The sequence below is a fragment of the Euleptes europaea genome, chromosome 5, assembly GCF_029931775.1.
Source record: "Euleptes europaea isolate rEulEur1 chromosome 5, rEulEur1.hap1, whole genome shotgun sequence".
NCBI lineage: Eukaryota > Metazoa > Chordata > Lepidosauria > Squamata > Sphaerodactylidae > Euleptes > Euleptes europaea.
The window spans coordinates 3,380,515-3,406,010 of NC_079316.1; the positions used below are offsets into that span (position 1 = coordinate 3,380,515).

General features: G+C 45.6%; 1 protein-coding gene and 1 non-coding gene across 2 annotated transcripts in view; one reads left to right on the forward strand and one right to left on the reverse strand.

Moving 5' to 3' along the window:
- Positions 1 to 25,496, reverse strand: part of LRCH3 (leucine rich repeats and calponin homology domain containing 3) — a 108,215-nt gene that overhangs the window by 48,295 nt on the left and 34,424 nt on the right. The window contains 6 exon segments of the mRNA XM_056849575.1: positions 2,568 to 2,661; positions 9,955 to 10,064; positions 13,344 to 13,480; positions 13,608 to 13,713; positions 16,582 to 16,708; positions 20,411 to 20,555. Coding sequence (XP_056705553.1) covers positions 2,568 to 2,661; positions 9,955 to 10,064; positions 13,344 to 13,480; positions 13,608 to 13,713; positions 16,582 to 16,708; positions 20,411 to 20,555 — 719 coding nt within the window.
- TRNAA-CGC (transfer RNA alanine (anticodon CGC)) lies at positions 4,001 to 4,072 on the forward strand. Its single transcript has one exon. It is a non-coding gene; the product is annotated as a tRNA-Ala (tRNA).

Here is a 25,496-nt window from a genome sequence, read left to right on the forward strand (position 1 = left end):
TCATATGTTCATGTGATATGACATAAATGTCACTTGATCAGGCTGGGCCATTCCTGGCCAGCCCAGATGGAGAGTGGGGGGTGGCTGCCTCGGCTAGCTCGCGGGCCAAATAAGAGTTCTCAAGGGGCCAGATCCGGCCCACGGGCCTTATATTTGACACCCGTGGTTCAACACATTATGTTAATTCTTATGGTTTGTTTCACTTCTGTTTTTTTTTAATTTCTGGTTGGTTCCAGACTTCTATAATCTTAATCCTATCTCATTGCTTATTCAAGTACCCATCCTGTTGATTGTATTGACTCATTTGGTGTAATCTGCCTTGAGTCCCAGTGAGAAAGGCGGACTATAAATAACGTCAATAAACAAACAAAATGTACTACAGCAGGGGTGTCAAACATAAGGCCCACAGGCCAGATCTGGCCCCTTGAGAGCTCTTATTCGGGCTGCAAGCCAGCCAAGGCAGCCACACACATCCCTCTTGATTTGGGCTAACGAGGCATGGCTCGGGCCAACCCAGTGACATTTATTGTCATATCCGGCCCTCATAACAATTGAGTTCGACACCCCTGTACTACAGGTTGTTCAAACTGGATCTTCAGAACTGAAATCCCTTGCGAGCAACAACTCTTCCCCAAATGCAAGACAGACTCGTAAAAGGCAGGCAGATGAAACAGAGTTTGTTAGTTGTCCTGAGTTTACGTTGACTTTCCCCCATTGCTAACATGCTTTTCTAGAGAACTGATAATTGTGTATTCCGGTCTGACCACAGGGCCTCTGTGAGTGGATATAGGAAAACATTCTGCATTTAGAAGAAGATGAAGAAGAGTTGGTTTTTATATGCCGACTTTCTCTACCATTTAAGGGAGAATCAAACTGGCTTACAATCACCTTCCCTTCCCCTCCCCACAACAGATACCCTGTGAGGTAGGTGGGGCTGAGAGAGCTCTATCAGAGCTATGACTAGCCCAAGGTCACCCAGCTGGCTTCGTGTGTAGGAGTGGGGAAACAAATCCAGTTCACCAGATTAGCCTCCGCCGCTCATGTGGAGGAGTGGGGAATCAAACCTGGTTCTCCAGATCAGACTTCACCACTCCAAACCACCGCTCTTAACCACTACACCATGCAGACTCTCTTGCAGCCCTTTAAATTAACCCTTAAATTGAAAAGCAGTGGAAACACTTGCCTCACCAATTACGCAGACTAACAGTAAGTTCTGAAGCAGACTGTGGGAATTCCAAAGGAAAGAGCTGGCATAAACACAGCACTTCTCCACATTCCATGAATTTTCATAACTGGGCAGTGTGGGACTGTCATCTGGTGTTCAAAGTGGACATCGACATCTGCCCACATAATTCTAAACTTCCTGACCTCCGATCAAGAAACTGCATTGACCCTTCCCAAACCCCTAGGATTATACTACCAGCCTCAGAAGCCAGACCTGAAATGCCAGAGGATGCCCCAGAATCCTCAAACCACCAATGGGTACTAGGTTAGGAAAAATGACTCGAGGGCAGAGTTTATGCTTCCATAAGGCAATCAGCAATGTCTGATTGTCCCAGTGAGCCACTTGGAAGAAATTGCAGAATGCAAACTTTTCTCGTACAATACGGATTCAAACGGACATGTCTATGGACTACCAAGTCTCAATTACAACATGGCCAGAACAATACACATCTGTATGTGCACATGCTATTTAAAAACAACACACTGAGCATTCCTAAAACTATGGCATGCATTAGTAAAGCCACTCTTATAAGACCTTACTATTTGCCCCCATCTCTCAAGAGGCACCTCTTATTTATTTATTTAAAACATTTATTAGCCGCCTGCCTTTCTGCCTTACAGAAACTCAAGGTGACTGACGACTGGGGAGGGGCTGTGGCTCAGTGGTAGAGCATCTGCTTGGCATGCAGAAGGTCCCAGGTTCAATCTCTGGCATCTCCAGTTAAAGGGACTAGGCAAGTAGGTGATGGGAAAGACCTCTGCCTGAGACCCTGGAGAGCCGCTGCAGGTCTGAGTAGACAATACTGACTTTGATGGACCAAGGGTCTGATTCAGGATAAGGCAGCTTCATGTGTTCATGCGATACCAACACCTCTTCTCGCTGGCTAGATAATTTAAAGTTCTCACAATCACATCAAAGAACACTGGCTCGGTCAGTTCCTAGAGTTATGAGAAAAACTGCTTTCTAAACATATGCTGGTCATAGCCTTTCCACATGCCTTACCCGTGAAAGAAAATCAGCTGAATGTTGTTGTTTTTTTAAATTCAGCTCTGGGCCCCTCACCTCTCATTTGCAATTTACAACCAAAAGCCAACAATTTCCAGTAAAACATTTGCTGTTTTAAGTGGGACAAAAGATGCCATTTGCAATACCTTCCCGGTTTCTTTACACTAGATGTGAAAATGACACCTTGGCCTTAATCCTTAGACCAATGCAGGATAAGCTGTTTTTAAGATTACAGCCCTATGGAGTTTAGCAATTAAGTCTTCCGCCGCCGTTCTGTTTTTTTCCTCTTCACATATGCTACAAATCCCTCAAACAAAAGCAAAGCGACTGCACTTACTTCATTTCCTGACCACCTTTTGTCTCCGCTATCCACACTATTGAAGCCAGAATCCAACGCTCCATACGGCCGGCTGGAGTACAGTTCCTCGTGGCTGTCAAACAAGATAAAAATTTTAGTTATCGTACCGTAAAAGTAAAGGAGAAAATTCTTTGAGAAAAATTAGATGGCAAACGGCACCAAGGGGACATATTCGACCTGTTAGTCATAGTGCATTTTTCATGCATAACGGGATCCAGCTCAAGAGGCCCTGTTTCTTCCAGAGTAAGAAATGTTCCTTTCTGTTAGCCAACGGTTTGGGCCTTTAGACAGTCACCTTTGCCTGTGAAAAAATGCCAAGGCACTCAAGCATGGCAGAGCACAACAACATGCTATTTTGGCAAGCCTGATTCCTCAGCAAGTCAAGGCTTCCCCATCTCCTGCCCCACCTTGTAAATAAATGCATCTTTATCTTGTAAGGATATCCTCTTCAGGCAGGGACCACCACGACACATCAGTGATGTGTACAACATCTATGACTTTCCTCTGTGGAAAACGTCACTATTAGCAGAATGAAACTGCCATGGGTCCGGACTCAGTCAGGAAAATGGCAGGCTTATAAATATGCTAAATAAATAACATTAGAGCCCTGCTGGATCAGGCCGGTGGGCCAGCTAATCAAGATCCCCATTCCATATAATGGACAACCAGTCGTCTGGAGAGCCAACAACCAGGGCACAGAGGCCAAGAACTTAGAATCATAGAGTTGGAAGGACCACCAGGGTCATCTAGTCCAAACCCCTGCACAATGCAGGAATTTCACAACTACCTCCCCCCGCACACTCCCAGTGACCCAGATTCCATGCCCAGAAGATTGCAACAACAACAAAAAACCTTCAGGGTCCCTGGCCAATCTGCCATGGAGGAAAACTGTTTCCTGGCCCCCAAGTGGCAATCAATCTCCATTGCCCTGGGCATGTAAAAACGGGCCACGAGAGCCAAGCACTGACGCAACCCTTCCTGCCCTCCCTCTCACAATCTTCCCTGGATGCCACCTCCTAGAGGTTTGCTACCTCTGGACATAGAATCATAGAGTTGGAAGGGACCACCAGGGCCATCTAGTCCAACCCCCTGCACAATGCAGGAAACTCACAACTACCTCCCCCTACACCTCAGTGACCCCCACTCCATGTCCAGAAGATGGCCAAGATGCCCTCCCTCTCATCATCTGCCTAAGGATATAGAATCCGCATTGCTGACAGATGGCTATCCAAACCCTACAGTCACTATTGCTACTAGTCAATGATGGAGCTATCCTCCCTACTCCATGAATTTGCCTAATCCCCCTTTTGAAGCCATCATGGCCCTCAACACGCCCACCAGCAATGAACCGCACAATTTCTCTTTTTGTGAGATACAGAGGATGCATGGTACACAGTATGCCAAATGAGGGAGGGAATGTGGCTCAGTGGTAGAGCTTCTGCTTCGCATGCAGAAGATCCCAGGTTCGATCCCCACCATCTCCAGTTAAAAAGACCAGGCGATAAGTGATGTGAAAGACCTCAGCCTGAGAGACAGTGGAGAGCCGCTGCCAGTCTGACTAGATAAGACTGATCTTGATGGACCAAGGGTCTGCCTCACTAGAAGGCAGCTTCATGGGAGAGGCAGTGGCTCAGTGGTAGAGTATCTGCTTTGCATGCAGAAGGTCCCAGGTTCAATCCCTGGCATCCTCAGTTAAAAAGGACCAGACAGTAGGTGATGTGAAAGACCTCAGGCTGAAACCCTGGAGAGCTGCTGCCAGTCTGAGTAGACTATACTGACCTTGCTGGACCAAGGGTCTGATTCAGTATGAGGCAGTTTCGTGCGTGTTTATCTATACAGGTGTATTACAATATTGGCTGTTTTATTCTCAGTCCCTTTCCTAAACCCCACCATGGAGTTTACCTTTTTTACCACTGCGGCATACCAAGCTAATATGTCAAATAAACCCTCTGACATCCTATATTTCACATACATGTAGTTTTTGTTATACCTTACAGTCCAAACACATATACTCCTACCTGATTATGAAAGCTTTATGTTTTGCAAGGTTGGGTGGGATGAAAAGAATATATATAAATAATGAAAGTATATAATTTATTAGAAGCGCTATATAAGAATTAAAATTATTTAAAAACATTTAAAATAGCACAATGGCATTTCTTAAGGTTGATGTCTGTCACCACAAGCCAAACGTGTTTCGGCCTATATGGCCTTCCTCAGTGGTCTAGTTAAATCATATTAAAACATGCACACACATTACAAATATATCCCGCATAAGTTGTGTGCAAGTATCAACCTATTCAAACTTATGAGGGAGACATATACAGCCCAGCATAAAAACCTAAGACAACACCACCAGATGTTGGTTTAATTGGTAATATATACAACCTATTACATGCCTGGCCTGTTGTATATTGTCTGTACATGTAAATATTTTTGTAATGTGTGTGCATGTTTTTATATGATTTAACTAGACCACTGAGGAAGGCCATATAGGCCGAAACGCGTTTGGTTATAGGTGACAGACATCAACCCTAAGAAATGCCATTGAGCTATTTTAACGATTTTTAAATAATTTTAATTCCTATATAGCACTTCTAATAAATTATATACTTTCATTATTTATATATATTCTTTTCATCCCGCCCAACCTTGGGTACCCAACTTCCGCTTTCCAGGTTGGGTTCTATTCACCTGTTTTTTCTTCTAGCTTTGTGTTTTGCCACATCCCCTCAGGCCAAAGTCTTATGAGTATTTTGGAAAGGTACCGGGCCCCATCCCTTGTAGTTTAATGTTGGGGATACTGACCATTTCTGCCTACAAACAAGCAATAATTATGGACACTTTCATCCTCCTTGTCTGTACTGGAGATGACTCAAATGTCATGATAGCATCACTGTCAAGTAAGCACTCTGAAGAGCGCTACTGACACCATATCTCTTACAACATGCTTAATCCATCCTCATCTCACGGAGACTCAGATGGAATGCATTACCTCCAACACTGACTTACAAAATAAAGATTCTTCCTCCGAACTGAGTAAGGAGTTGACTGACCATCAGCCCACCCCAAAAAGTTACAATAGTGATCTGTGTGTGTGTGTGTAGTAGTAAAGATGAAAGGGGGTTAACCTCTAAGAATAGCCTGTGGAGTAAAGGCAACGGCAGTGTCTATCATGCCAGGAACAAGAGCCTGGATCAACTAATCAACAAAGATGGTGAGGGGTCTGGAGACCAAGTCCTATGAGGAATGGTTGAAGGATCTGGGGATGTTTAGCTTGAAGAGGAGAAGACTGAGAGATGATAAGATAACCATCTTCAAGTACTTGAAGGGCTGTCATATAGAGGATGGTGCTGAGTTGTTTTCTGTTGCCCCAGAAAGTCGGACCAGAACCAATGGGTTGAAATTAAATCAAAAGAGTTTCCATCTAGACATTAGGAAGAGTTTTCTTACAGTTAGAGCAGTTCCTCAGTGGAACAGGCTTCCTCAGGAGGTGGTGAGTTCTCCTTCCATGGAGGTTTTTAAGCAGAGGCTAGATGGGCATCTGTCAGCAATGCTGATTCTATGACCTTAGGCAGATCATGAGAGGGAGGTCATCTTGGCCATCTTCTGGGCATGGAGTAGGGGACACTAGGGGTGTGGCGGGGAGGTAGTTGTGAATTTCTTGCATTGTGCAGGGGGTTGGACTAGATGACCCTGGTGGTCTCTTCCAACTCTGATTCTATGATTCAAATCAAAATTGAAAGTAAGCACCAGCCATTTATACAGGTCATCCTGAAGGACCAAGGCAGTCATAAGAAAGTCTGATTTGTTTAAATGTCTACACTATTGTTCAATCCAAACATTCAAGGTGGTTTTCAAATATTTAAACATGCACAGAGCAAAATATGCAAAACAGATGCCCTAGAGTACCTCATAAGTGTTACACATTATTAATCCATAAAATGCTTTGAACGTGTTTCGAATGTGCCCATGACACACTGAGTTTAGTTTTCATTCATTAAACTGACTATGCCATTGCCATCATTAGATGCAGACAGTATGTATGTGCTATGTGGAGATGGGGCAGGGTATAAACAGCAGTCTTTCTCCTGTCTAAACGTACACAGTGACTACACAGCTCAATCCTGCAGCTATCACAGATGCCATACTTGGCAAATACCACAGACAGCGGCAATCCAACAATGAGACTCCTCCAACCCTCCGCAGATGGGCACTTAACAATGAATCAACTGTCCTCCTGGCACTAGATGCCCCAGGGGGATCGGCAACAAGATGGCAAAGGAGGAAGTTCTGCAAACGAATGGCTCCACCCAGGCATTGCTAATTGCAGGTCTTTCTCTGGCCGGTTGTCACTTGCTTTAAAAATCACTGGCTTGGGAAAACAACATAATTACTATTATGCATACAGCCCCATGTGGCAAGAGACAAGCTTGGGCTAGGAGAGGGCCATTGGTCTAAGGAGGCAGAGCTCGGCGAATGGTGATCAAAGGAGAGCAATGCTGTGAGTGACGGATAAGGCAGCAAATGAGGCAGAAGAAGCAGGTCCCTATTTATTTGCATTCCTGCCGTTGAAGAACTTAACCCATCCTTCATTCGTGCGTAATAAGAGGGCATTATGACCTAGTGGGGTTGAGGCTGAGAAGGACAGCCATGAATGAGCCAGAAAAGATCTCTGTGTAAAGCGACCAAGATTAAGATAATTCATACTACAGTATTCCCCAATACTACATGTGGGTGTGAAAGTTGAACAATGAAGAAAGCTGACAGGATGATGAAGAAGAAGAGTTGGTTTTTATATGCCAACTTTCTCTACCTCTTAAGGAAGAATCAAACTGGCTTACAAGCACCTTCCCTTCCCCTCCCACAACAGACACCCTGTGAGGTAGGTGGGGCTGAGAGAATGTGAGTCAAGGTCACCCAACTGGCTTCATGTGGAGGAAAGGGGAAACTAACCTGGTTCACCAGATTAGCCTCCACCGCTCATGTGGAGGAGTAGGGAATCAAACCCGGTTCTCCAGATCAGAGTCCACTGCTCCAAACCACAGCTCTTAACCACAGCAAACCACGCTTGCTACACCACACTGGAAGAAAGTAGATTCCTTTGAAATGTGGTGTTGGAGGAGAGTTTTACGGATACCGTGGACCTCCAAAAAGACAAATCAGTGGCGTTCTAGATCAAACTCTCCACAAAAACCAGACAAGCTACCCAATGAGTGAATTTTAGTGAGGCCTGAGAGGTTTTTCTGAGCTCACACTACTTAAAGGCACAATTGCCCAGTTGCCTCTGAAAACTAAGAGATGAGCCAGGAGGGAAGCTTTTGAAATCAGAAAAGGAAAGGGGCCAGGCACACCGCTCAGAGGAAGGTTGTTCCATAGTCGTGGGGCTGTTACTGAAAAGGCCCTCTCTTACATTACCACCAGATGAGCTTCTTTGATTGGTGGGACATTCAGGAGGGCCTCTCCTTGTGGTCTTAACTGCCAGGCAGGAACCATGCTCCACCGTGCTGTGTCAGATGGCTACTATTTTATAAGTCCTGTGCTATAATTCGCAGAGGGAAGAGGAGAAGCAACCAGGCAGAGCAAGGGTTATGTACCAACAACACCGATGTACAAGGCTACTTCATCTCTCTCTCCTCTGAACATATGCAGTCTCAAACCCAAAGAACGGCAACTAGTTTCAGAAAATGCCCCATGTGACCTCACCCTCACATGAATCATCGCATGCTAGACTAGACAAGGGACCAGACTAGACAAGGAACTTTCTGGCCAGTGATGCAAGTTCCCCTTTCAATCACATCAAACACACATGAAGTTGCCTTATACTGAATCAGGCCCATAGTCCATCCAGGTCTACTCAGACTGGCAGGGGCTCTCCAGAGTGTTAGATAGTGGTCTTTCACATCACCTCTCACCTGGCCCTTATTAACCGGAGATGCCGGCGATTGAACCTGGGACCTTCTGCATGCCAAGAAGATGCTCTACCACTGACCCACAGCCCCTTCCCAACAAAGATAAAACTGCCTTATACTGAATCAGACCCTTGGTCATCATGGTCAGTATTGTCGAAGGCTTTCACGGTCAGAGTTCATAGGTTCTTGTAGGTTATCCGGGCTGTGTGACCGTGGTCTTGGTATTTTCTTTCCTGACGTTTCGCCCACAGCTGTGGCAGGCATCTTCAGAGGAGTAACACTGAAGGACAGTGTCTCTCAGTGTCAAGTGTGTAGGAAGAGTAATATATAATCAGAAGGGGGTTGGGTTTGAGCTGAGTCATTGTCCTGCAAAGTATTAAAGGTAATGTGAAAGTATTAAATTACCTTTAATACTTTGCAGGACAATGACTCAGCTCAAACTCAACCCCCCCTGACTATATATTACTCTTCCTACACACTTGACGCTGAGAGACACTGTCCTTCAGTGTTACTCCTCTGAAGATGCCGGCCACAGCTGCTGGCAAAACATCAGGAAAGAAAATACCAAGACCACGGTCACACAACCCGGATAACCTACAAGAACCTATGGTCAGTACTGTCTACTCAGACTGGCAGGATGAGGTCTTTCACATCACCTACTGCCAGATCCTTTAACTGGAGATGCCGGGGATTGAACCTGGAACCTTCTGCATGCCAAGCAGAGGCTCTACCCCTGAGCCACAGTCTCAATCAGACCCTTGGTCCATCAAGTTCAGTACTGTCTACTCAGACGGGCAGCAGCTCTCCAGGGTCTCAGGCTGAGGTCTTTCACATCATCTTCGGCCAGATCCTTTACCTGGAGATGCCAGAGATTGAACCTGGGACCTTCTGCATGCAAAGCAGAACCTTTTCTACTGAGCCACAGCCCCTCCAGTAACAAGAACAGCCACACTTCCATACTGGCTTTACTGATGTACCTCCAACCTGTACTTTAGTGCCCCCCTTAAAGGGCCCGTGAATTTGCACCACTCTGCAGGGTAAGCACACATTGCAATTCCTTCTCTAGGAAATTAAGAGCTTTGCCTCATTACCTTGCATCACTCAGTACTGTGAACTATAAACACACGTGGCGCTTCTAGCGTCTGTCATCTTAATTTAGTAACTCATGCTGTGGCTTACTGCTCAGAAATGTATGTTACTGGGCTAAGGCAGAAGAAGAGCCTGCCAAGATCAACACAGTTTGATGAAGGCAAAAAGAGACCAGCATTTTCACCTCTGGGTAGACCAGGAAAGTTCTACAGTCTGGCACAAAGCAACATTATCGGGTAATGCGTTAAAGCTATTTAAGGTTTTAGGACAGGAAACAAAGAGCTAAATAAAATGTCCCTACAAACATTTTTTAAAAAACAACAACAACAACAACAACAGTGAATTCAAAATCTGTACACACTTACCAGGAACCAAACCCCATTGGCCGCCTTTCGTAATCTGGAAGATCTGGAGCTACTTTGCATGCTTCCATATTCAGGTATTTAAATATGTGGACTTTTCCTTTTATACAAATCTGAAGGAAAATGGGAAGCCATCAAGGACACTGGAAAATGATGCAGGAACATTTACCATCTGTTGTAGTGACTCACACACTACTACAACAAAGGAACCACATGCATCAGAACACCAGAAGAGCCCTGCTGAATCAGGCCAGTGGTCCATCTAGTCCACCCTCCTGCCTCACACAGTGACCAACCAGTTCCTCTGGAGGTCCAACAACAGAGCATAGAGGCCAAGGCTATCTTAAGGACATCAGAACAGCCCTCCTGGATCAGACCAGTGGTCCACCCAGTCCAGCATCCTGCCTCACACAGCAGCCAACCAGTTCCTCTGAACTGCCAGCAACAGGACACAAAGGCTGAGGCCTTCATAAGAACATCAAAAAAGCCCTGCTGGATCAGACTAGGGAGGGTCCATCTAGTCCAGCCTCCTGCCTCACACACTAGCCAACTAGTTCCTCTGAAGGACCAGCAACAGGGCCTAGAGTGCAAAGCATTCTGAGGTCTTCAGAGGAGGGGCGGGGCAAAAATGCATTAAGTAAAACAAAGAACTTAAACTTATTGTACCATCTACAGTTTGTTCCCATTTCTCTCTCAGAATTAAAGTTACAGTAATAAAACCTCAGGCCCATAAAATTAAGACCAGAATATTTAACAACCAAATCTCTTTGCCGTTTTTGATAAAAACGCTTTTGGAAGACCAGCAGCATCTGGTCCTGGCCGGCCCCCCAAGGGAAGCAAAGTCACAAAACTGTGGCTGTGGGAGTGACAGATCCCCTCTACGGTTCTCAACAATGGAACTTGAGTTTGGGCTCATACATGGGGGAGGGACGAGCAAAGAGGTTTTTCTAAGAAGGGAATATTCCTCCAGTAAGCATCATGGCTCTTCCAGTTAGTGAAGTGCAACCCTTCTCATTACCAAACAAATTTTTAAAAATGCAAAGAGGCAGTTGGCTCTACGGCTGTCACTCTTTGCTCTTGCTGATGTGGTCTGGAATTGCTTTTCTTTTGCCTCTTTCAGCAGCAACGTAAGACATTTTGATTCTGGAGGACATTTGGCTACTGAGGTCTGTGCTCAACATTATTATTGTTTTTTCCTTTTTAAAAATACTGGTCATATAATTGTGGGGTACCTGTTTTAAAACCACTGGATATTATTGTTTTCTTCCCTTATTATGCTTTTTAATGGTACTGTGAGTCGCCTGGGGCAGAGGGAAAATAAACGAATAAATAACGGGTCCCAGGGTACCGAAGGCTTTACACAATAAAACCAACAGCACCTTGAAGTGTGTCTGAAAGTTCACGCAGCTGATTTGAAACAGATTTTTTACAGTATGAGACGGCAGGTTGCAGCATTCTTACTCGCTTAAGATGGCATTTGGTGGATGAACTTTGCACCAAGAAAAGTCACATTCAGTAATCAGAATCAATTGCAGTAACAAAGCAGATTTCCACAGCCTTGCTAATTATATGTCATTTACTCTTCCTTGTTTGCCACAGGAGGGGGACAAGGAGCGGGCTGGCCCTTCCATTAGGTGGGGCAAAACGGCGTCTGCTCCAGGCAACGGGCTCTGGAATAACTTTGAAGGGCAGCATCTTTTTTCAATTATATAGTTTATTGTTATGTTTTTACCATGACGGTGGGGGCACTGTTCCGCCTTTCTGCTTCAGGCACCCAAATACCTTCAGGGCTAGCTCCAAGAAAGAACTGTGAAGTTTCTAAGGCTCTACCCCCTCATCTCTGAATGCCCCCCTCCCAGTTGGCTTCTAAGGTGTTCCCTGTCCATTTTCAAGTTTGCAGGCTCACAAACTAGAAAAATCTTGAAAGGCAGATGCTGAGCCCTGCAACGTTCCACACACTGCAGGGTACTTCTAGAAGTGCAGCAGCCCAGGGGTGGTGGTATTATGAAAGCTGCCATTGCTTGTATTTTTAGCGATTTATCTCCGACAGGGGCCAGCCATGACATTGAAGTCCTGAGTGAAATCTTAAAGTCATTTTATAACATCTTTTGATGCAGCTGCGGCCTATTGTCACTCCCCCCCTCCATGACCACAAGCATTCACCCGGCAGACAAAACCCACAATTTGCCTGGATGCAGCTACACCCCACGCCATAAACAGTGGGCCACTGTTGGTCAATTTCTTCTGTAGAACATCTCCACCCTGCACCACGCTGCATTGCCTACGATCTTACTCCAAAACACTTGCCACTTCATCTCTCCCTTCCACAACTGTCCTGCCTTTTTTTTACATAATTACTTTTCTTCTGCAGGCGTACAATATTTCTGTTCTGTGCCTACCACAAACCACACACACACACAGCTGTTCTTGCAAGTGCATACAGTGGATCTGCCCACTTACGCTTACTCTGCCCACTTACGCTTACTCTGCCCACTTACGCTTACACTTACTCTGACCACTTATGACTGAACTTCCTTTAGTATTAAGGGGACAGCATAGCAATAGGAAAATAAAAAAAAAGAACATATACTTGTATGTAATTTTCTAGCATTTATAACCAACCCTTTCTGTCAGTACTGGCACTCAAGTATACGGTTGACATTATGAATGTCTCTCTGTCTCTCCTTCGCTCATTAAAGTTAAACTGGAAGCTGGAGGCAATTCCCGCCCAAGTCACAGGAAGCAGTTCTTTAGTTCCTGCTTCTCCTAGCAATGGACGAAAATCACCCAAAGCTTCAAGATGCCCTTCTACCTCAGAGCAAAAAGGACCTTCTCGATAAGTAATCAGGACCTTCTCGGTAAGTAATCAAGGTTCTTTTTTGGGGGAGGGGGTAAAGATGCAATAAAATAAAATAAAAATAAAGGTGGTTTACAAAACCATATAAAGCCTAAAGCAAGAGAATTACATTTTTTTTTTAAAAAGCCCAACCTGCTGCTCTTTGCTAGAGGACCTCGGGGGATTAGGAATCAGCCAAAAACAAACATACAAACATCCCAGCTCTCAGATGGTCTTGCTGATAATAGATGGTTGACATTTTGAGCTTTCAATTCCAAGCCTCAATTAGCATGTATAAGACGGTAAATACATAGGCAGAGCCTGCTGGATCGGACCAGGGGTCCATCTAGTCTAGCATATCAGTTGCTGTATGTATAGTTGTACATCAAGGACTCTCTACTAATAGCCAACAAATAAGCCCAAAGCATCAGAATGCCCAAACGATGCTTCCCCCCCCCCCGCCCCCCAAAAGTCCCTTCCACGGACATATCTGATGCCTGTAGAGAAAATACATTCTGGTCAAAAAATACTTTTTAAACATTTGATTATACATTACCTGCGCGGGGGGTGATTGCAGCGGATTGTTATCTAACGTGATTGTCTGTAAGTGCCTGAGGTTCCGGTAGCAAACAGGGATTGCGGTGATTTTATTGCAGGAGAAATCTAACCGAATCAAAGGCAGCTCGGCAAGCTCTGCAAAAGCACAAACACACACAAAAACCTGTTGTCAACTAATTGTAAAACAAAATGCGGCATTCGCACAAAACCTCCTAAAGCACTAGCATTTGACACAACTTCTCCCCCCCCCCCCGTCTCTTACCCTCGGGTAAATGCACCAAATGATTTCTTCTGATGTTTAGGTCCCGCAGATTATCCAAATGGCCAATCTGAGGTGGAATCGTCTGTATTTCATTGCAGCTTACATCCTGTAAAAATGTTATAGCATAAACAGTGGGATTAACCATTTTTTGCTTTTTTTCCCCCTGTTGTGGGTTGTCACATGAAAACAGTTTTTCAAAGGCTCAGAGCCTTTCTTTGTAAATAGAGAACTATAAGCTTCACGCCCATCCTAGGCAGGTGTGTATGTAAAGTGCCATCCAGTTGCAGCCAACCTATGAAGATCCCATAGGGTTTTCAAGGCAAGAGACGTTCAGAGGTGGTTTGTCATTGCCTGCCTCTGTGTAGCAACCCCAGACTTCCTTAGTTGTCTCCCATCCAAGTACTGACCATGGCTGACCCTGCTTAGCTTCTGAGATCTGACAAGATTGGGCTAGCCCGGGCCATCCAGGTTAAGGCATTCTAGGTAGGTAGGTAGGTGCATTTCTTTTTATGAGACGCCATAGCTCAGTCGCAGAATGCATGCTTTGCATGATTAATATTTTGTTTCAGTGTCCAACTGGGGAGCCAGGGTCTAACCCAGCATAAGGCAGTTTATTAGTTGATGAAGAAGATGATGAAGTTGGTTTTTATACGCCAACTTCCTCCACCACTTAAGGAAGAATCAAACCAACTTACAATCCCTTTCCCTTCCCCCCCCCCAATACCCTGTGAGGGAGGTGGGGCTGAGAGTGTGTGACTAACCCAACGTCATCCAGCTGGCTTCATGTGGAGGAGTGGGGCAACAAATCCAGTTCACCAGATTAGCCTCCACCACTCATGTGGAGGAGTGGGGAATCAAGCCCGGTTCTCCAGATCAGAGTCCACTGCTCGTAACCACTACACCACGCTGGCTCTATTCTTACCAGAGAACTAAATAATAAAGAATCTGAAAGCTCTTCAGTGGTCAAACAGCAAGCTGGGTGAACGCCTGACCAAATGATCATTTTACCACAAGGCCAGACTCAAGAAGGGTTCAGAATATTCTTGTTCAGACAAATGACAAATGCCATTAGATATATCCCAGCTCTTGCTAACAAGTGCTGCAGTTCTATATTGTATGGATGACAGCCTGTACAGTGTAGTGGTTGGAGTGTCAAACTGGGATTGGGGAGACCCAAGTTGGAACCCCCACTCTGCCATGCACAGCTAAGGGAAGACATGATAAGAGGTTTATACAATTACGCATGCAGCTTAAAAAAGTGGATACAGGGAGCTTTTTAATCCTTCTCCCATAATACTTGACCTTGGGGATATCTGGTGTTGGGAAATAGGTTCAGGACAGACGAAAAGAAATACTACTTTACACGTAATTAAACTGCTGATAGTCACTAGATTTAATGTGCTTTGAAAGGTGGTTAGACAGATTCATGGATGAGAGACTAGGCAGATTCAATGGCTATCAGCCATGGTGACTGAAGGGAGCCTCAATATACAGCAGCAGCAAACCTCTGCATCCCCTTGCTGACGGGCAGCAGCAGGGGATGGCCTCAGCCTCTATGCCCTGTTTGTTTGGTCCTCCAGGGCAGCAGGTTGGCCACTGTGTGAAATAGTATGCTGGCCTAAATGGGCCCTCACTGGTCTGATCCAGCATACTCTACTGAAGTCCTTTGGTGTTTAACTCTGACAACCTATCTTCTCCACTGTAATACTTGATAAAGCACACCAATTATCAGAGAAGAACAAAGCTACAATCTGTGTAATTCTAATGATTCTGTCAAAAGGATGGCGGTGTGTGTGTGTGCGATGAACATTCCTGTGTGGCTCACCTCAGTGTGTTAAGGCCTCATTGTTCAAACAAATTCAATGCTCAGTTTAGCAACTCAACTGGCAGCTATTCTACTGACACAATCTGGCAGCTATATTTCTACAAGACTGGACAAATCACTCAGGCGAGCTTTGAAATGAGTGCACATTATTAGCATTCATCCTGCCCTCTTTTCAGCCATTATGTCCCGGGACGGGCTTTCCCAGGAGCCGTCCGGGCCTTGCTCCAGCTCCTCCAGCGTTCCCCGGGGGAAGTCCCCCCCCCCCGCCGAGGCGACGGAGACCGGCGGCGAGAGTACCCACCCCTCCGGGGGCGAGCCCTGCGAAGGCCCCTCACCTGTTTTCTCCTCCCCAGGCTCCAGACGTGGCAGCAGGGCGGCGAACGCTCCAGGGAGTGGCGAGGCCGGCAGCCGAGCTCCTGCGACGGACGCGGCCAGAGTGACGCGCGCCGCCGAACCCCGCCCCGTGCAACAGCTGGGCTTCGGGAGGGCGCGGGCGGGGAGGGGAAGAGCTCGCCGGCCGACGGCTCAGCAGCCTCTTACGGGGGCGGGCCAAGGCCCTTATTTGGGACTTCCGGGGGCGGGCTGGGGGAAGGTCAGGGGCAGGACCTCTCTGGCCTGGAGAGGATATAAGGCCAGAGAGGAGCCACGGCCGGGGAGGATTGCAGCACGCGGTGTGAGAGATTGAGCTGACTCTCGACACCCTGGCTGCGTCCGAGGGGGGTGAGAGCTCAGATTCCCCCTCGGACTGGTCTGAGGCCGAGGAGGCTCCTCCGGCCCTCCCCCCCCCCCCCCGGCAGAGACCCCGGGGGCTGTAGGGGACAAGGCGCAGCGCGACACATTATGCGCCGTTCTTTCTTCCCCCTGAAATAAGATTCTGGGAAATATCAGGGTGCAGACTGTATCAAGACATTTACAGTGGGAATCAGGATTCACTGGCTGGTGTTCTTATCCTGATTACTCAACATATGGTCAGTAGGATGTAGCCATCCTGGATATGTTGTAGCTGCATCACTGACACATAAAGAACATCTGTCTAGTGTTAATTTGGTTGGAGAAAAGGCTAACACTTCATCTAAAAAAATCTCAAACCACAAGACTAGCTGAATAAAGGAATTATACTCTGAACCAGTAAAATGTTTACATGCTTACCAGCTCCATTAGTTGCCTGAGGTTCCCGATTTCTTCAGGTAGTGAGACGAGCTTATTATTGCTTGCTATCAAAACTTTCAAGGGGAGGCTGCACAAATGAACTGGCAATGTAGAGAGCTGATTCCGGCTTTTCGGGAAGAAAAGAGAAACCATATTTTAAAAACATAATAATAATAAGTTGCTATTTTACTTATTGCACGAGAAAGTCAGAATACTATCTTGCCAGACCAGGGGTCACCAACACTTGTGAGCCTGTGGTACCTTTGAAATTCCGACACCGGATAGTGGGTGCAACTACAAAATGGTTGCCGCAGGAGGTGGAGCCAACCACAAAATGTCAGGGAGTGAGGTCATTCATAACTGTGATAGCATTTCAGGCAACAGCTCTGCTTAACAGGATGCATTTTAAAGTGAACATATTGTTTTAAAATATTTTCTTGCATACAAACCTTCTGTCTTGCAGTAAAGATCCTTGTGTTGTGGTGGCTGCCACCGCCAAAATAACATTTTAAAAATCTGCACAGCCAATCGGATCTCCAGTGGCCAGAATAAACAGATAAGGCTTTCCCTGCTTGCTGAAGACAATGATGGATGGGGGACAGACAGTTCTCCCTGGGGATGGAACTCCATAATTTTGGTGCCACAACTGAGAACTCCCCTTCTCAGGTTGCCACCCATCCAGTTTTAGATGGCAGGGGCACCCAAAGAAAGCCACTGAAGATGACTGCAGTGGTTGGGTAGGGTTTGTATGGGACTAAGCAGTCCTTAAGGTATGTTGTTCCCGTGATCGAAGGTCAATACCAGCATCTTGAACTGGGTCCACAAGCCAGCTGGGTGCCAGCAGAGGTGGAATAACATTGGAATGATAAGGTTCCCACAACCTACTCCAGTCGACATTCTGGCTGCAGCATTCTGTACTAACTGGAGCTTTGGAATAGTCTTCAAGGGCAGCCCCAGATACAACACATTGCAACAGTCTAGTCTAGATGTTAGCATGGCACATATTTATTATTTATTTACAGAATTTGTATCCTGCCTTTCCACCTTTACAAGGGCCACCAAGGTGGCCAACAATTTAAAACATACATGATAAAATTACATTTTAAAGCAATTAAAATCAACCCCCCTCCCAAACACACATCGTTAAAACAATAAAAAAACAAAGTTGACATACATACAAAAATGGTTTGTAAGGAGGGGTCACTGAGAGAATGCCAAACGAAACAAAAAAGTCTTCACTCACTGGCGGAAGATAGCAAGAGGACAGACAAATCTCCCAGGGGAGAGAGTTCCAGAGCTTTGGTGCCATGACCAAGGCGGCCCCCTCCCAGGTTGCCACAGTGGCAAAATCTTTTTTGCCCTGTTCAGGCTGCTGCTGGCTCACCAGCCGAAGCTGGTGAAACATATCTCTGGCCAGAGCTACCACCTGCTTGACCAATGGGAGGCATGGGTCCAGCAGAACCCCCAAGATACTAACCTGCCCTTTTAAAGGGAGTGTAACCCCATGCAGGAGACACTTCAATTTCTGGGTCAACCTTTCTGCCCACCAGTACCACCTCAGTGTCATTATGTTACAGTTCACTAGCTTTCATCCAAAGCTGCCTTCAAGCAGTGCAATAGTAGCCTGTCATTTCACAACCTAAAGTTGACCTGCTGCTGACATTACCATAGAATGACAGCTGGCTGAGACCAGTGAAAACCAGCTGCGTGACAGGTATCTAGAATTTGGAACCGCTGAGCCTGCACAAAAAGTTGCACGGTTGCCTCAGGTGAACAGACACGATTTATTGCCAGTGAAGCAGAAAGTTGGGTAAGGTTTTGTGATATCACAGAACAAAAGGCAGCTGGATTTCCCTTGTCTTCACTCTTCTGAACAAACTAACCAGACTGCCTCTAATGCCATCTGCCTTTATCTTCCCTATGTCAGCTGCCTGAGGACTTGAGACCAGTAGCATCTGAAAGAAAACTGCCGTCATCTACAGCTGGAACTCCCAACACTACCGACATGAAGGAGCCTGTCCAAATGTAAACAAGCGTAAACACCAAGCACAGAAAATAATCCTTAACGGATTCAAGACAAACATAAAATATACATTCATTTCAGCAAACACCATACCAATTCATCCCACCGATTCACCCCAGAGGGCCGTGCTACAATCCAAGTATCTTATCACGCAAGGAGAACTGTGGTCATGTGACCAAACTTCAACTGAACTGAGTCAATCGGGCATGAAGAAGCAGATTAACCATGGTTTACGATTACAAATAATTGCAGCGAGCAGATTCAACCCAGGAAGCCAGCAATTTTTACAGCTGTTTTTTATGTGCTAAACTAAGAAAAAAACCAGGTGTGCTATGAAGTTTGTTCTCTTCTGTGGAAAGAGGGTACCATGCAGTGGATTACTCCACCCCTCTCGTTCGGAAGGCATGGCAAATCCCCTTTGTGCCTTCCTGTCTGAACATACAGATCTAACGCCCTTCAAAACTGAACACTTCTAAACTGTAAAAATCATGACAAGAACCAGAACTGTAAAGTGTTAAAAGAAACCTTACTATGTAGCAATTTCTATGAAAACATTTATGCATGCGAGCATGGAATCTAAAATGTCCACAGCAAAATTCTATCCTCAGTTAGAAGACATTGTCCAATGTCAGCTGGCTGCACATAATAAATATTTTAAAATGAACAACAATAGGAAGTTATCCTCTGACTCATTTCCTATTTAAAAAAAAACCTGACTGTAAAAAAATAACAACACAAAGGAAGCCAGACAAAACTGAATGGGCCAAAGGATAATGCCAAAGCAAACCCCAGTGCTTATTTTTATACTGTTGTCATTAGCTGAGCTATGCAACCCCTTACAGCATTACTTACAGGCCATGAGAATTCATCACATTTTTATAAAATACAGCACATGAATATCAAAGTCAGAGATTCAAGTTTTCACTGGAGTATAGCTGTATACACCATGATAAGCAACTTTTAATATAAAGCCTTCTCTTTTTTTTTTCCCTTCAAGTCACAGCTGAATTATGGAGATCCCTTGGGGGTTTTCCAAGCAAGAGATGTTCAGAGGTGGTTTGTCATTGCCTGTCTCCATGTCACAACCCTGGTATTCGTTGAAGGTCTCCCTTCCAAATACTAGCCAGGGTCTACCTTGCCTAGCTTCTGAGATCTGATGAGGTCAGGCTAGCCTGGGGCTATTCAGGTCAGGGCATAAAGCCATTGTGTGCGAGCCGTCACAGCTAACTTATGGTGACCCCATAGGGTTTTCAAGGCAAGAGATGTTCGGAGGTGGTTTGCCACTGCCTGCCTCCGCCGGGGCTGAGAGAATTCTGAGAGAACTATGACAGGCCCAAGTTCACCCAGCAGGCTTCATGTGAAGGAGTGGGGAATTGAACCCAGTTCTCCCGGATTAGAGTCCACCGCTCTTAACCACCACACTACACTGGCTCTAATAAAACCATCACAACTAAGTAATTGAAGGGATCTCTGTGATTCCTCACCCCCCCAGTTCCCCAACTGCCCCCCAACTCCTCCTCAAAGCTGTCCGCAGGAGGAATTGCTGTCAGACCAGGAAATCCAACGAGAGCTACAAGACTCTTTGACACACAGCCAACGCCTCTATGAAACCACAGCCCTTGAAAGAAGCACTGATTCGCAGAAACGTGAAGCACTATTTCAGTTTATAACAGAACATTCCTATACAGCACAGCACCTTTGGACAGGGATTACGCTTACTGTAGCCAACTTCAATCTGATGATTCAAGAGCTGCATAACATAGAACACTACTACGATTATGTAATGAATGACTGTCATGGTATTACCTGATATTCAGAAACGTTAATGACTGCAAGTTGAGGATGGCTTCTGGAATATAGCGAATACAATTCTGGTACAAGTTAAGGCTTTCAAGGGACACAAAGAGACACGCTTCAGGTGGCAGCTCTGAGAGTCTGTTCCGTGATAAATCTGAAAAAAGAAGCAAACAAAATGAGAGGAAAAATGGGCATCGTTACTTCCAGAATTGGATAAAATAAGGACTGCACTGACCCAAAAAAAACATTTAACCAGCACCACAAATGGTCTAGTGGCACCAAAGAGACAAACCTATTGTACATATTTATTTAAAACTAGTTAATTTAGTAGTAGCACCAGAGGTAGAAGTAGCAGAAGAAGAAGAGTTGGCTTTTATACTGTGCTTTCTCTCTACCTTTAAGGAGTCTCAAAGTGGCTTATAATCGCCTTCCCTCCCCCTCCCCACAGTAGACACCTTGTGAGGTAGGTGAGGCTGAGAGACTTCAGAGAGAACTGTGACTGGCTCAAGGTCACCCAGCTGGCTTCATAACCACTACACCACGCTGGATCTTTGATAGGTTTTTCCTCCCCTCTAACCCCACCTAATGACTTAAATGTCAAATAGAAAATTGATTCCATCACACAGTTGCTAAGAGATAAAAATGAATATGAAATATTTTATTTATTTACATCATTATAACCGGCTAAAAGGTCGCAGAAGTGCAATATTGGGGGAGAAGAGTTTAAGCCATTGCCCATCATGCTAACGATTTTCTCTCATGAGCCACCAAAAGCAACCTGGAAAAAGCTCCGATTTCACGCCTTCAAAGGTTTTCCAAGGTTGGGGCCTTCTTGGGAAGCCCATTCCATAGACCACGGGTGGCACCAAGAAAGCCCAAGCAAAAATGGTTTTCACTGATCTGAATGGAGGAACTAGTAACAATCCCTGGTCTGATGATTGGAGCTACCCTGTGAGCAGAAGTAGTCCGTATTGAAAGGTGCTGATAACATTACTTTGTGACAATACAATCAAGCTATATGAAAAAAGAGTTATTCCTCACAATAATATTCCTCGCTCTTGGATGGATGCGTCTCTTGCTGTTAAAATTTAAGCTGAGAGTAGAACCTGATGCCTTTCCTTATGAAATCAGGTACAGCACCATGGCTTGAATTCCCCCCCCCCCCAGATTTCCATGGAAGCAAGAAGTGGAGACGACTGCTTCCAATTTCCCCCACAGCTATTCCTGTGGGCCCTCTGTCCCCAAGGACCAACATTTGGGGAGGGAGGGGAAGAATTGACAAAAATCTCTTGCTCTGCCACAATAACATACCTGCCATGAAGTGTGCTACTCTGATGTAAATCACAAGGAGTTGAACAAGATTTACTCTCCACTAAGGATGCTTAGAACTGACGTCATAAATAATTTATTTATTTGATTTATTTACATTATTTATGGTCCGCTTTCTCGCTAGAACCCCCATGGAAAGTGCGGTGCACCAATGCCCTTCCAGAGCTCCGCCTTCCCGACCAACATTTCTTCTGTCTTTCCAGGATTTAGTTTCAATTTGTTCACTCTTAGCCATTTAACCACAGCTGCCAGGCAGCGATTCAGGACCTCTACTGCATCACCAGGAGAATTGGATAAGGATGCAATAATAAAAATGATAGGACAAGTCATTCTAAGTAAGGCAATTTTGTAATAGTACATCACAGAAGAGGAAGAATCCATGATGTTGTAATGCCTTTACTCGCCCTGAGTCATCTTTGTACAGATTTTCTATGCCTTCATACCCTCATTTCCTAATACAAGCCTGGAGAAATATACACTAAAAGCCTGACTAAGCAGCTTTAATCATGACTACATGTTTTTTAAAGGCACAAACTCAAGTCACACACAGCAAACAGCGATCTGAAACAAAACAGTAGCTGGATCTGTGATGTGGTTTTAGAGTAACAACCAAGCCGCCCTACGTTAATACCACAATTAGAAAGGGCAGGCTTCCCAGAAGAACTCTGGAAACAGCATTCCTCTTGACAGAATATTAGAATCCCTGCTTGTTAAAATAAGTAGAACGAGGGACTCGGCAGTGCCCGTTTGCTTGCTTTGACTACTGTCACAAGAGCAGGCGAGCATGAACGATGGCCCTTATAAGGAAAAGACTATTTTTAATAGCCTTCCAATTTTCTCTGCTCTGGCAGAAAGCAAGCACTCTCTCGCCGATCCTTGTTCATACCAAGCCTCACAAGTATCTTACCATATAGTCTTCATTAACAATGAAGGTCTAATCCTAACATGTTTCTCTTGTAAGTGACAAGCAAATCTTTGATAGCAGAACGTAAACAGGCTCCAACTCTGTCAACTCTGTCAAAGTCAACCTGCAGACAATTCCAAATGATTTGAGAGGGATAGATACCGTACATGGGTAGTGGGGTGGAGTCAGGAACCATGAACACATGAAGCTGCCTTATACTGAATCAGACCCTTGGTCCATCAAAGTCAGTATTGTCTACTCAGACCAGCAGCGGCTCTCCAGGGTCTCAGAAACAGGTCTTTCACATCACCTACTTGCCTAGTCCCTTTAACTGGAGATGCTGGAGATTGAATGAACACATGAAGCTGCCTTATACTGAATCAGACCCTTGGTCCATCAAAGTCAGTATTGTCTACTCAGACCAGCAGCGGCTCTCCAGGGTCTCAGAAACAGGTCTTTCACATCACCTACTTGCCTAGTCCCTTTAACTGGAGATGCTGGAGATTGAATGAACACATGAAGCTGCCTTATACTGAATCAGACCCTTGGTCCATCAAAGTCAGTATTGTCTACTCAGACCAGCAGCGGCTCTCCAGGGTCTCAGAAACAGGTCTTTCACATCACCTACTTGCCTAGTCCCTTTAACTGGAGATGCTGGAGATTGAATGAACACATGAAGCTGCCTTATACTGAATCAGACCCTCGGTCCATCAAAGTCAGTATTGTCTACTCAGACCAGCAGCAGCTCTCCAGGGTCTCAGGAACAGGTCTTTCACATCACCTACTTGCCTAGTCCCTTTAGCTGGAGATGCTGGAGATTGAATCTGGGACCTTCTGCATGCCAAGCAGATGCTCTACCACACAGCCCCTCCCCATCCATAATGCTGACTGTCCACCAACCAGATGATTACTTTTTCTCCAAAGTGAAACCAAACTTGGAAAATTAATAGCTTTATCTACCTGTTTTGTTCAGTTCACCCCTAAAAACTCATTGTTGGTTTAAAGGCACGCTCCTAATCCTCATTTGACTGGGAGTGGTATTCTATGCCCATATGAACACCATAAGACAGAGCTGGTGGGGAAAGGAGCATAGCTATCATACAGAAAGCCTGTGCGGCCCAGTACTAGAACCAGCCCTGCATCTGGGGTTCAAGCCCTACCTATGCCATAGACTTACTGGGTCAGAGCAGATGGTCAGTGCCCTCAGCTGCTTAACTCCAGTGAACCTTGCAGTTTCTCTTGGAGCATAATACACTCCCCCAAACCCATAACAGTGTTTCAAGTGCAGGGGGATTTGCAGTCCAGAAGACAAGAGCCCGTGAGAGGAACCAAGATAACCAGCAGCCTATTTGCCAAGCTCTGGCCCCAGCCTGGTGAAACTCTCTCTAGTGAGACCAGAGCCCTGCGAGATTTGATGCAATTTTGCAGGGCCTGTAAGACTGAGATGTTCTGCCAGGCCTACGGATGAGGACAGCAGTGGTTTCCAACTTAGCTGGCTTCCCTCCCGTTTTTCCCTCCCCGCTTTTTAAGTTATTATTATGCCTCTATTGTGACTGCTTGTTATTTTATAATCATGTAGTTGGAAGGGATCCCCAGAGTCATCTAGTCCAACCCCCTGCACAATGCAGGAAATACCTATCCCCACACCCCTACCCCAAGCCCAGAAGATGTGGGAAAAACCCTTCCTCTATTTCTTTCCCTCTGGTTAGTTCCACATGATTGGGATGTTTCAAGGGCGCCAACAGACTTTTAACAGTCACTGGGGAATTTTCATAGAATCAGAATGATAGAGTTGGAAGGGACCACCAGGGTCATCTAGTCCAACCCCCTGCACAATGTAGGAAATTCACAACTACCTCCCCCCACAACCCAGTGACCCGTACTCCAGGCCCAGAAGATGCCCTCCCTCTCATGATCTGCCTAAGGTCACAGAATCAGCATTGCTGACAGAATTTTAACTGTAACTTATATGTTTTAATTGTTGGAACATGTTATAAGCCGCCCGGAGCAAGACCTGGTTGGGGAGGGGAGGGATGAAAACCGAATGAATAAACAGACCAAAAAAAAAAAAATGTCTGCACAGCCCCACAATGTTTCTTGGCCAGGTCACCTCCCAACTCTCCTCCTGTAAAATACGAACAAAAGCTGGGATGATTTGAGGGCAGGCAACAAAGACTGTAAAAAGCCCCAGAGTTCCCTCGTCCAGGGAAGCCCCCTCTGCACTTTGTACCAGGGGAAGTGATGCAGCCAGGAGGAGCAAAACAGGGGTAGCAGCAAGGGGAAGTGGAGGTGGCTGCCCCACCCACACAGTTACTTTCAAGGCTGTCCTAGAACACTTTCCGGACTCCATGAACAGAAGCAATAGAAGGGTACAGAACACACAGATTGAGTCACACCCACTCTGCAAGGGTCAAGGGAAAATACTCATAGAATTGTCCTAGAAGAGGTAAGACAAAACCAGTGGGATGATAAGATGGAGAGCTCCCAAGGAATGCTTCTTCCACAGACATGACCTGAAATTTCCATACTGCAAAGATTTATCCATGGTGTAGATTACAGCCCTGACCCATAAATTATAAAGCACAGGATTTCCCTGCTTTCCAGAATTCACCCCTCCACACCACTGTTCCTTGCAATACTCCAGCAAAGCCTTCTGTCTCACCACAGTCAAATCATCCTTGACTCTTCCCCTTCAGTACAGGCTCCCAGCCAACACCTTCAGCAAGTTTCTTTTTCAAGCAAAGCAGGGCTGAGCCAAGGTGGCTAAAATAAGCAAAACAAAATAAATAAATGCTGTGATGGGACTGTGCTGAAGAGGGAATTAGACAGCACCGTTGGCTTAGGCAGCTCGGTGTAACTAAG